This window comes from Phoenix dactylifera, chromosome 1 (assembly GCF_009389715.1).
Source record: "Phoenix dactylifera cultivar Barhee BC4 chromosome 1, palm_55x_up_171113_PBpolish2nd_filt_p, whole genome shotgun sequence".
Taxonomy (NCBI): domain Eukaryota; kingdom Viridiplantae; phylum Streptophyta; class Magnoliopsida; order Arecales; family Arecaceae; genus Phoenix; species Phoenix dactylifera.
Window position 1 is genome coordinate 35,543,899 of NC_052392.1, and position 12,879 is coordinate 35,556,777.

Below are 12,879 nucleotides of genomic sequence, written 5' to 3' on the forward strand. Positions count from 1 at the left end.
TCATTGGGTACCACTGATTTTAATGTCCCCTTCAAGACTATGGTCCGCTGGTCCAAGAGATGGTGAAAGAAGCAAGGTTTGATGGGATACGGCAAGGTTTGATATAGAAACATTTTTGTTGAATATCAATCGTCAAATTATAATTAGGCTTCAGAAATATGATTTAGGATGAGATCTAGTTACAAACAAATTTAATATATGGCTCACCTACATAGGAAAATAATAAAATTTAATCAGTTTATCAGTATAATAGCCCATATCAATTAGGACTATGAGAAATCTCATCTATCCAATCTTGTATGGAATTAGATGATACCCGGTCTCAAAAATTGGATTTTTTGCGATGAGTACCCTTCTAAAAATTCAAATTTACGTGAATACTCTCTTAAAATTTATATTTATTTCTGTATTTTCATAAAATACTATTTTTATATAAATGCCTCTAATATATCTGTTCTTCTAATACCATTAATAAAACTATATTTGTTTTAATTAAAAATAAAATAAAAATTTAAAATTATTTTTTATTCTCTATCGCGATCGTCTTATAAATATTACTTTTTGCACGTCCACCCATTAAGGATATTTTAGTCATGTTAATTTGAAACCGTTATTTTTTTAACGACTTTAGATGGTGTGGATACATATGAAAAAATAAGAATAAAAAAATAAAATAGTAAAATAAATGTTTTATAAGAGTATACATATAAATATAAATTTGAAAGGTTATTTATATAAAATTTGATATTTAAGAGAATATACGTTAAAAAAAAAAAAGCCCTCATAAATTTGATACTGTAAATCTGTACTTTGGTGAACGATAACCTGTTCTCACCATAGGTGACCAGAGCTCAGATATTAGCGCTGGAACGACAGGTGGCGAGGTTCCTCACGCGTGTACCGTTATTTTTCCTATTCAACAAGGAATTAAAAAATATCTCTTTCCATTATAAATCTCACGAACTTTCGGAGAAAAATCTCGACTCTCTCGGTTTTCTTCCTCCCTTGGCTTCTTCCTCTTTATCCAGCTTAAAAAATCCACTCTTACTAAATTGCTCGTTATCTAATCCTCTTCCTCTCTCTCTCCCCATTCCTGATTTCCAAGGAGATTCTCCGAATCTTCTCTTCCCTTCCTCCTCTTCTTCTTCGTCCTCCTGCGTTCTCTTTTCTTCTTTGGTTCTTGCATCATTAAGGGTCCTTGAGATATAGCCATGTGCGTGGAGGGTGGTGAAAAGATGGAAACTTTTGACCTTTGCAAGGCCCCGAATGAGAAAAGTTCTGATCTCGCTACGTCTCATGTAAGTTTCGACCTTCTTCTTGCACTACTTTTCACCAATTCTTTTCTTTTTTAATTTTTTTTTTTAATGATTTGGGGTTCCTTATTTGATTTTAGATTCATGGATAGGAAAGAATTCGGGTGTTCTGACAGAAATGTCTCTTCTTTTGGGTTTTCTTTCGGCTTTCTTCTTGAATTTATATCAGTGGTTTCTGTGCTTAATTGCAGATTTAGAGTTTTTGAGGCAATCTATTCTGTTTAGCGGCTAATTTTTTCTTTTTGGGTTTTTCCTAATTACCTGTGCAAAGTATTTGAGTATAACCGTAATTAGGCCCTTCAATGGTTGATCAATTTAGGTGCATGTCAGTTTTGTTCAACTATATGCTTGAATGCTCTGCTTTATAAGAAAGTTCAGTCATTTGTTGATGGCCTGAGTCTCTGGGAAGTGATCCTATTGTCTACTTAAGAGCATGTATAGAAGCGAAATTGTCATTGTGGTTAGGAAACAAACCCCAAGCTCGAGCCCATGTAACTCTGTCTAGAAGTGTATGCTTTTTCAACATAAGTGCTCTTATATATTCTCTTTCACAGTACTGAATTATGTGCAAATGTGTAAAGTTTTGAAGTTGTTTGAGAAAGACTTAAACTAATGCGCTGCTAGATCTGCTAGTAGCATATATTCCACTGCAAATGTTTTATCATGGGTTTGTTTGTTTGATTTCAAAAAACTTGAAAAACCGGTCTCCCTGAAAGCTGGTCATGCTAAACATTTCTTGGAACCATGACATGATATGTTTTCTTGAAGAAGCCCGTATTTTTTTTGACAAATCTTCCATGAATGATAAAGAAATCGACTTAAAACAGTCTTAGAAATCGATTGTTTAATAGATATGCTAAAATATCCTCATATTCCACTTATATATGCCTGGCAAGTGATGTCAATAAAAGCTAAGCCTGCAAATCCAACTTTCTTGACTGCACCCCTGTTTTGACACATGAGTTGGTGATCCAGGCAATAGCACTAGTAAACTTTTAAAGCTTAATTAAGAAGCAATGATTTCTGTGGCTGACATTGGATGTGTCTGATGCATGGGCCGGCTATGATAGAGGCAATGGCCAGATGATATATAGGAAGATACATGAACATGTCGAGAAAGCTTGTGGACACAAAATAATAAAAGACATGGGATTCTTATGGGCATCCCGCTCAAGGAATGTTATCTGATGGATGGCACTGATTGCTTTTTTTATTCATGATGATAAATGACTCATCCATCAGTGGCTGAAAAAGAATGAAAGAGGGAACCAAAAGTGGAGGCTCAAACAAAATGGCTTTATGGAGGAACATTCATGGATGAGAAGGCTCATATACTTTTTGGGTTATAATTCTAAACATTATTCTCAATGTGGCACACAAAGTTGGCTTTCTTTTCTCCTTGGTGGTCTAGATCAATCCCTGCTCATGTTACTTGTAATTGTAGTGAAGATTACAAGAATTTAGCTGATACCAGTCAGTGGGGCATTGTCATGCAAATTACTGTTGCCCTTTTCTATTTTTCGAAGCCAGCGCTTGGGAATTTGGATCTCCATGACCAGGATGTAAAGCGATAAGCAAAGAACTACCTCATGTCAATAGAAATAAAGATGGTTAAAATGTTGGGTACCCATTGGTTTTAATGCATGATATTCTGGATGCTTGGAGATCTTGTCAGGCCCTGTAAGCTTCCCTCACTCCTACCCCTTTAAGATCTTGGTAGGTTGATCCAAGAGATGAGGTACCCCTACTAGATTAGGAACTTAGGATAGTAAAACTTTATGATGAGGCTAGAGAAGCAAGAACTTTGTTAATAAAGCATGTTCCTCAACATAGCATCAAAGTTTGTCAAATGTTAAATGTTAAATTATTTTTTGATTATCAGAAACTTGCTTAGGATGACACTCTGTTCTCATAAATGGAAGGAATGGATGATTTGGGTGAAAAGTTTTATTCAGGCTTTATAGAAAGTTCATTATAAATCATATTTGGATACTTTTTCCATTACAATTTCTTAGTTGTTTCCTATAATACTTATGCAAGGCCTTAGTAGGCAAATGACAACAGAATTACATATCAATTATCTTTATTGTGGTTATAATAATCGAAGCTAGCATTAATCATCAAAAAATTACGTAGTTCACTAATTTAAATGTCCATGCTTAGCTGGCTCTTCCACACTATCCCTAGGGGTTGTAATTGCCTTTTTTTTTTCGGTGTATTGAGTAGCTGCCTGCTTACCCTTCGTGCTTCTCTCTGCCCGGCTATGTTGGGAGGATGGATATCGCCCTCCTGATCGAGTCGACTAGGTAGCGTAGTGGCCTCGTCTAAGCATCTCTCGATCATATTTCTGAGGGGATATCTCAGACAATGAGTTATGTGATGACCAGCTCCCTAGTGACCCCTGTGACTGTGGCTAATTAAATGGAACAATGTGTGAAATATTGCGATCTGCCCATTGCCCACAAGCCATCCGATCATAGGATCATCCTCATCGTAAATGAAAGTATTACGGATCGGATTTGTGTACTTTAGCTCTACTTTTTCTTGAATGCACTTCAGCTTCGAGCTCAGATTGCAGTGAACATATACAAAGTCATTGAGGCACTTCTATGTCAAACAGTTCCTATGCTTGTTGTGGATGAGGGTGAAGGTGGACCAGTTGCACTCACAGTCACTCGAGGAAACCATCTGGAAAAGGATCCCACCCTACTGTTCGCAAAATCGGAGCTCGACTCGTAGTATGAGAGCCTAACTTGAGCTCTATGCCTGGCCACCTCATCCTGCTGCCACTGATCATTCAGACTCGCCTGAATGGCAGACTGGATTTGTGCCTCTTCGCCATCTAGAGCGGATGCCTCCTCTGGCTCTCTAAAGTGATAGAAAGATGGCTCTGCCGCTCGGTACTCTACTTCTGTCTTCTTCTTGAAAATCCTCTTCTTCGCTGCTTTAAAATTAGCAAAGTGCTTCTTCATCAATTGCCGACCTTCTATGGATATTTTCGGTGCATAGATACGTCAGGCCAACCACCAGCTAAGTATTGCTTCAATCTTGTTATCGCTCCTTCCTTGAACTCTGTGTTGCACAAGTTGTATTTTTAATGATGCCGATCCAAGAGCATTTGCCTATGATTCCAACCGATGTCACACTTTGACTCTTTTTTCTTGATGGTTTCATTTATGTCGATTCATCAAGTACGTTAGTTTATCAATTATTTAAAAATAGTAAAATTTTATTACAATGAATATAATATTTTTTACTTCAAAAATACATTTGATTTATCTAATACAAAGTACTATTTTTTATATTTATTTATACATATATTACTAATTTTTAAATTAAAAAATATGTTTAAAATTCTGCTTTATTTAATGTTTTTGCTGGTTTTAGGATGCATTTTTCATGGTGGAGTGTTTTCTTGTTTGTTCTGAGAGGACAAATATTTCTCATCTTTTCAGTTATCTTTCGTCCTTTTTCTTGTACCAATATCGGTGGTTTGCTTGGACTAATTGCAAGTTTAAATTTGTTGATGCAATTTACTCTATTTAGTGCCTAATTTTGTTTCTTTTATTTTTCTATGTGCGAGTGCTTTTCTTTCTCTATTTCAGCGAAAATTAGTTCATATATGAACACTCTATTTTTTCCACAAAAATAGAAAAATGGAGAACTCATCATCAGTTCATTATATTGTACATCAAAGGCATGAAAACTCTATAAATTCAAGGCTAGTTATGGAAAAAGTTAGGCTATAATCTAGGGTCTCTTCTTGATATTCATGTTAGATTTGAAGTGGCTATTTCTCTAATGGTACTTAAAAGTTTGGATTTGGTATGATTTAAATCAAGGTTTTACATTTCAGATCCAGGAATTTGCGCTAGTATTTTATTGATATGGCATGGCATGGTATGCCGCCGTGCCAATACATTATAAAGGTGCAAAGTTGGAACAAGAATTATACCATGTGCCGATGCAATGTCATATCAAGCCCTATACCATGCCTGCCTAGTATGGATTGGAGTGGTCCGATATGTAAAACCTTGATTTCATTAGTTCATAATCAATATTAGAAGAGAAGGGTGAGCTTTGGCGCAATGATAAGGTTGCTTTATTATGACCTGGAGGTCATAGAAAAGAATGAAGCTGCATTCATTTCTTCAACTTGACACGCGTAGAATGGGAAGGAAGGACTGACTTCTTTGACCCTTCTTGGACCCTGCAATGGCGAGAGTCTTGTGCATAGGCTTCCCTTATAATCAATAGAGTGATAGTATTTGTTGCCCTTCTGAGATTTGATTAAGTTCGTTGCTTTTCTGAAAGATGGTAAGAAATATATGCTATTCTATTACCTATGCGAAGGTTTTGAATTTTACCTTAATTCAAGCATTTTGGCTGTTGATCAATATAAATGCATGTCAAATTTTGTTCAAATACATGTTACAGTGTTATGCTTATAAGAAAGTTTAATCATTTCTTAGTGGCCTGTCATGGGGAAATTATCCTACTTTCCTCTTACAAGCATGTATGGAAATGAGATTTGTCATTGTGGCTATGAAACAAACCACAAATTTGAAGCATACCTAGTTTCAGTAGCCATATCTGTCTAACTTTGTGTACAAGCATAGACTCTTCCAACATAACTGTTCTTACGTATTCTATTTACTGGTAGAAAAATATATGCAAAACTATTCCCTCAAAAACAAAAAAGTGTGAAACTATTACGAGTTTTAGATGTTAGAGAAAGATTAATGTGTTGCTAGAAACATAGGTTTCACTAGATATATTTTTCCAAGAGTCTCGATGTTTCAGTTGAAAAATCCTTGAAGAGCTACTTTTTTCAAAAGCTGGTCTTCTTAATCCTCTTGGCTACTCGATTCTGCTGAACATCTTCTGGAACTATGACATGATTATCTCTCTCTGAGGCAATTCTTTTCTTTCTAGAGTAATCTTCTGTCTTGACAATTACTTCTGCTGATAGATATGCTAAAGCATCCTTTTATTCCTGTGTAGAGATATCATTTTTTGTATTTTTTCATTTGACGATTGACAGCCAAAGTTTAGAAAAGCTAAGTTTATGGGCTGTGCTTCCTTGACTGCACTCTCTTCATGCTGCTCTCAACATAACGTGAAACTCATATCATATCAGTGTCAAGGGAGCTATTTGGTCAAGTCATATCCAGGTACCTCTTAACCCAGATCCAAACTTGTGGGTATTCAGGTCAAGATTTGACCCAAACCTTACATGTCCGAGAATCAGGAAGGGTGAGGGTTGGAGAGATTTGTATGATTCATCAGGCCTGTCGGTTGAGCCTGGGCATAATTTGAGAAGTTAAATTTCCTTCATGCTCCTAAAACAATTTACTAATGATATGGCTTGAAAGAATAACTGATAGATTTTAAGAAATGTGAAGGGTTTAAGAGCAAAAATATGCATTACATGCCAAATCAGTATCTGGTGCATATAGGCTCTGGGTCCAAGCTGGTTCATATGATGTCATACATGCATTTCCCCACCACCCTGGGGCAGGAACCTTTTCCTTTCTAGTTTAATTTTATCCTGGTATTTTTGGCAGATGGAAAGAATATGTGAGAACACAGTGGCCATAGACAGCCAGCAAAACCAGGTAAGAGATTTTGCCCCCGTCATTCGATCAGGGGAGTGGTCTGATATTGGCAGCCGGATGTATATGGAGGATACCCATGTGTGCATCTCTGACTTGGCTAAGAAGTATGGTTGTCATTCACTGGAACATGAGGCTGTTTCTTTTTATGGAGTAAGTCTTTATTCTTCACATTCTACATGTCAACTTGTAAGTAATGTTATATCTCCATAATAAATACTCAAAATATTCAAAAAAAAAAAAAAAAAACGTGATTCTAGTGTTCTTCAGTTAAGGTAACTATAATCTACTAAAACTTTTTTTTAAATTTTTATTGCAGAAATTATTGAAAAAAAGACTTGAGTGAATTTAATTCTTCTAGTATCACAAAAAAATCAATTGATGCTTTTCATCATTTATGTTTCCATGAGTAAAAGTTAAAACCAAATGATGTTTACAATCTAGGACAGTAATGGTTTATTCTAAGCATTAGGGTATGCGCCCATTTTTGAGTTGTTACAACAGTCTAATATCCAATTACTGATCCTAGGGATTAACTAGGCTGCCTACTAAATGATGCAGTAAGGAGGGTAGGTGCTGCTGAATTTTTGGTGGATGATGGCTGAAATTGGTTGGATCCAAAGCTAATTTGGGTTAGGACATGGGAGGAAAGGATTAGGCTTGCGATTTAGATATGAAACCTAAGGACTTTGTGATGATTGGGCGTTTGAGGGATTAGAGTCATTGGCATGATGAAGATTGGCGGAGTGGAAGAAGGAACAATGGAAGGTGCTGTTGTTTGGGTAGTATATGATAACTATGGGCTGAATAGAAGAGTCTCACCTCTATCCTAATCTCAATGATTTTCCGGCATCTCACCGAGGAAGAAAGAAACTTTTGGAGTCTCACTCACTAAAAGTTTGGGATTAACCAGTGTTAACATTCTTTTGGTACATATAGAAAAATAGTGTTTGTACGATGACTCTTGTGCTCGGAATTCACAACCAGAAACCAAATTGTACGATACTCATATCATACAAGTTTTAAAGGATGTTAGGTGCTCCATGAAATCCCCTTGATAACTTGTTATCTTTAGTGTCTGCGATATTACCCTAAAGCATATTTATAGTTACATACCCCAACAGCTTTTTAGCGACCTGTCTGTTGCAATCTTCCAGTTGTTTCTACCTAGTAACATTGTACAAATTTCTAGTTGCAAGCAACTGTAGTTGCTTATTTGGTGGAAACTGTTTCATTTTTCTATATCAAAAAAAAAAAAAAAAATCTGTTTCAAGTTATGTTCATTATTCTTGGACATCATTTGCTCTCATCACCCTACATTCTGCTCCTAGCTTGGACATGAGGGCATCTATAAGAACAACGCCTATTGTATTGCATGAACCATTTAAGGATGTTGCTGTAAACACAGATGCCCTGTTAAAAATTCATTGATGCTTTCATCTTCATTGTAGTTAATGTTCCTACTTTCTAGGGTCAAAGATGCATCTGCATGGCTTAGTTCAGTTGTATATGGCCTTTTTCTACAGATCTAACTATGACTAGAAAACCACAATAGTAATTGCCTCCACCATAGCTTAAGCTATGTGATTTTCGGAGGACAGAGATCTGCAACTTGGTATCCCTGTTTCTTTAATTCATTGACAATAGTTTAACAATTTGGTGGAGCAAAGTTATGGTCTGCTTGCTATTTACATTTGAGCTGTTCTTAGCTTTCTCCATTGTTATATGGTAACAAAGCTCAGATTATTGCTTTAGTTTGAGAAGAAACACCACTATTGAATGTGTATTATCCAATCTTCTCTTAGAAATTTTCATTGTTTTGATGCATGTAATTAACTACCCTAAATAACATATCTGAGTTCAGGTATTTGATGGACATGGAGGGAAAGCTGCTGCACATTTTGTCCGTGACAATTTACCGAGGGTCATTGTGGAAGATGCTGAATTCCCTCTTGAACTTGAAAAGGTAGTCATGAGGTCATTTATGCAAACTGATGCTCAGTTTGCAAGGACATGCGCTGTTCAGTCTACCCTGTCATCTGGCACAACAGCACTTACTGCAATGATATTTGGAAGGTTGGCTTATTCATCCATTGAAACTTAAGATCCTTTATATTTTTTGCAGTCTTCATCAGATCCAATGCTCTAAAGCTTATATACGTATCAGTGACTTCTATCTTCTTTTTCTTGGTTAAGACCTTCTCTATTGTCCAGGCTACATTCAATAATTTAGTATAGTTCATTTTTACCTAATCATTCCTAAGTTATCGTCAAAATTAACTTGTATGTTGTTACTTTTCCCTTTTCTTTGTTGTTAAATATCATATTCTAGCATCTAGGTTCTTTCATCTTCCTAAGTTCACTTCTATGTTATCTTTGTTTCATTTTTTTTTCTCATTTTCATATTTCATTTTGAATTCCATCTTGATTCCTATGCTTGAGTTCATGACACTGGTTGCTAATGATCGCAATGACAGATCTCTATTAGTCGCTAATGCTGGAGACTGCCGTGCTGTGCTTTCCCGACTTGGGATGGCAATAGAAATGTCCAAGGATCACAAGCCCTGTTGTGTCAAGGAACAAAAGCGCATTGAATCCCTCGGTGGCTACATCGATGATGGATACTTGAACGGTCAGCTTACTGTTACCCGAGCTCTTGGTGATTGGCATCTGGAGGGCATGAAAGATATTGGCGAGCAAGGTGGGCCCTTGAGTGCTGAACCAGAGCTTAAGATGATTACTTTAACAAAAGATGATGAGTTCTTGATAATAGGCAGTGATGGTATATGGGATGTTTTCTTGAGCCAAAATGCTGTGGACTTTGCTCGGAGGAGGCTCCAAGAACACAATGATGTGAAATTGTGTTGCAAGGAATTAGTTGAGGAGGCAATAAAGCGAGGGGCTATCGACAATTTGACTGCAGTTATTGTATGCTTCCACTCGGACCCCCCAGCTCGGATGGGAGCACACAGGACTAGGGTACCAAGGAGCATATCAGCTGAGGGGCTCTATAACCTTAGGCGCCTTTTACAAGCTTAAGCAAAGGCAGGATTTGCCTTTATAGACATTTGCTACATGCTTTGTTCATATATTCTACTTTGTCTAGTTCTATAGAGAGAGGTCTAAGGTACACCGGTGCCGCTTTATTGCTATGTCAGTACATTCTGTATGGAGGATGGTTCGACATACTGAGTATCAGTACGCCTACCGGTACCGAATTAGTATGATATGATACGCTCTGTACCATCCTGTTTGGTATGGTATAGTGTATCTTAGAGGTGTCCATCTTGAGTTGTCTAGAAATTAGCTGTATCTAATAAGGCTGAAGTGGTGGTGCATCCAGGGCTCTATGAGTTCGTTATTGTGATGTTTAGGGATCAATGTGTATGTATGTAAATAAAATAGTATTGATGCTAAAATATTATTCATCATTGATTCAATAAAATTGTGTTTTGCTGGTATATGTTATTCTATTTATTATTCAATTCAGGAACGGTCAAGACTGATATGAAGTACCCTTTGTTTTGCAATGTAAATTTACAAAATCTTAGAAATTCGAGTGGATTTCCAATTATATGTTCTTTTCCCTCTCTACTTTAGTAGCTCAATTTTTGTAAAACTTTGTTTTGAAAAACCAACTCTCAAGGTTTGAAAACTTTTAAATCAATGAGAATGTCAGAACCATGATTTTATCATGAAACTGCTCGAGAAATCATTGTAACTATTTCAAAGAAAAATCATCTTCTATTTTCAGGGGCAAAATGTGATATAATAATACCATTGGTACCAAATTATGAAACATCTCTAATCATTGCATTTCATCCTCTTTGCATTCTAGCTTCCCACCTTTAACTAGCCCTGGCACTCAACTAAAACCTAGCGAACACCCTTCCTGTACCAAAATCTGCATTCTCTTATCTTGGATCTCATCTACTGGAAAACCAATAGAAAAACTAAAAACTTAGATTGAGAACCTCCCAAGAAAGCGGAAGAGCATATCAACCATTTCAGTAGGTAATCATCACTAAGGTGAATTGAGATTTCGGGCCATCTCAGTTGAGATGGAAGGCTAGAAACATTTGAAAAGACAATTCTGAGAGCACGGCCAATATTCTTATAAAGAAAAAGAAACATTATAATATGTCAGCCAATGGAAAAATCTTGAGTACTTACTGATGAGAAGGATTAATTTTTTCTGATATTATAGTGCCCAATGGTTCATATCATGTTTATTTTTGGCAGAGATAGAAATGCCTTGTATCATATCGATTAGTTTTTAGTATCTCTACTATCAACTCAAAAGCTTGATTTCAACTCTACCCTAGCATTCGTGGTCACCGGAGAGGACATGAAGAGATGGTCACAGGTTGGTCGGCCATGGGAGGTGGGAGGAGGACTGGAGATCGAGTTCACATCCCGAACTGGTCACCTGGGTCGGAAACGTGGCATGGCCATATGAACTCTAGAGTGATGCTCTAGAGATTATATAAGGCCTATAACATGAACAAGATCTCCAATAATACCAGAATAATCAAATCAATCATAAAAGTCAACAATAATAATCTAACTAGATAAATCTATCATTATCAAATAGTAAAGTTTACTCAATCACAAAATTCAAATGTTCATCTGGTATCAGAAAATGAACTATGTAACTAATAACTTTGGTGTTGAACTCCACATCCAACCATTCAAGACTACACATTTTGTAACTCTTGAAAAAAATGCAATAGATGGATATAAGCTTTACAACCCAATAAAAATTCCTACACACCTACACGATTATAATAATAAATAAAAATTTATCAAATAATTGTGACTTATATAAATTCCAAGCAACAAAATACCATAATTATAAAATATGCATAGCAAACACATAGCTTCTTGTTCAATAATCACGTCAAATAATTATCTCAGACTAGCATATATGGGATCCAATAATATTTAGGTACTCAACTCTGGACTACCACAACTATGCTTTTGGTCCATGGCGAGCATCAATGGTCCCACGTTTTCGGCAAATGGTGGGGCATCAATAGTACTATATTTTCGATCGATGGTGGAGCATCAATAGTACCATATTTTCGGCCTGTAGCGGGGCATCAACAGTACCATATTCCAAAATACCACAACCCACCATTCAGATATACAATTCAATTACATGCTTATTAAGTAAACATAAATCAAGACCATACTCTTTTGCAAAATTCGATGCACGCAAGTACCAAAGTCCATGCAAATTAAAATTAGTAATATATGATATATAAATTCATAAAGAACCACATATACTTAATAGATAAGTATATAATGAGCAGTTATTATATACAATGCAAAGCAAAATCACTGATGTACAAAAATAACATATATATATATATATATATATATATATATATATATAGAGGTAATTAATGTTTGGAAATTCTTATCTCTACTGCCGACAGATTCAAATTAATCTATATCTCAATTTAAGAACCAAAATATACAATACCTTACTCAACGCTTTTTTGTCTAGTTGGCTGCTTTTCTATGGTATTAAATCCAATCAAAACCATAAAAGGGATAATCAACAGCCCGGTACCCCTCGACCCCTCAAATCAACTAGAGACAGGAAGGAAAAGAGAGAGAGAAAGAGAAAGGGATAATCACCAGGGATTCTTCACTTAACCTCTTGAATCAACTAGAGATAGAAAAGAAAAAAGGGAAAGAGAGAGATAGAGCAGAGCTTATACATTGAAGATATAGAGATCTTTCAAATCATTTATAAGGTTACTTACAGATCATTATTTTTCATAAATTTTTTTTAAATAGATTTTGTAAACTCTATTTTTCTAATAAAGCCAGGTGGCTTTGCCTCCTTCATCAAAAGAGAGAGAGAGAGAGAGAGAGGAGAGGGCTAACCACGGTGGTCTCTTCTCAAAATAGGAGGGGAGCTCTAGGGACGGCGGTAGCTT

The 12,879-nt window shown here is 36.1% G+C and overlaps 1 protein-coding gene across 5 annotated transcripts; it reads left to right on the forward strand.

Moving 5' to 3' along the window:
* The first annotated feature begins 969 nt into the window (after positions 1 to 969).
* On the forward strand, positions 970 to 10,389 carry LOC103696741 (probable protein phosphatase 2C 27). 5 transcript variants are annotated; one of them, XM_039132969.1, is made up of 5 exons: positions 1,210 to 1,298; positions 6,358 to 6,487; positions 6,881 to 7,081; positions 8,793 to 9,004; positions 9,406 to 10,389. In XM_039132969.1, the coding sequence occupies exons 3-5, from the start codon at positions 6,881 to 6,883 to the stop codon at positions 9,965 to 9,967; spliced, it is 975 nt and encodes a 324-aa protein (XP_038988897.1). In that variant the 5' UTR covers positions 1,210 to 1,298; positions 6,358 to 6,487; the 3' UTR covers positions 9,968 to 10,389. The 5 variants fall into 5 exon arrangements, with proteins under 5 accessions (XP_038988887.1, XP_038988902.1, XP_038988897.1 ...); XM_026801017.2 differs by lacking the exon at positions 1,210 to 1,298 and adding an exon at positions 4,691 to 5,630; XM_039132959.1 differs by lacking the exon at positions 6,358 to 6,487 and having other exon boundaries at positions 970 to 1,298.
* Positions 10,390 to 12,879: the final 2,490 nt, after the last annotated feature.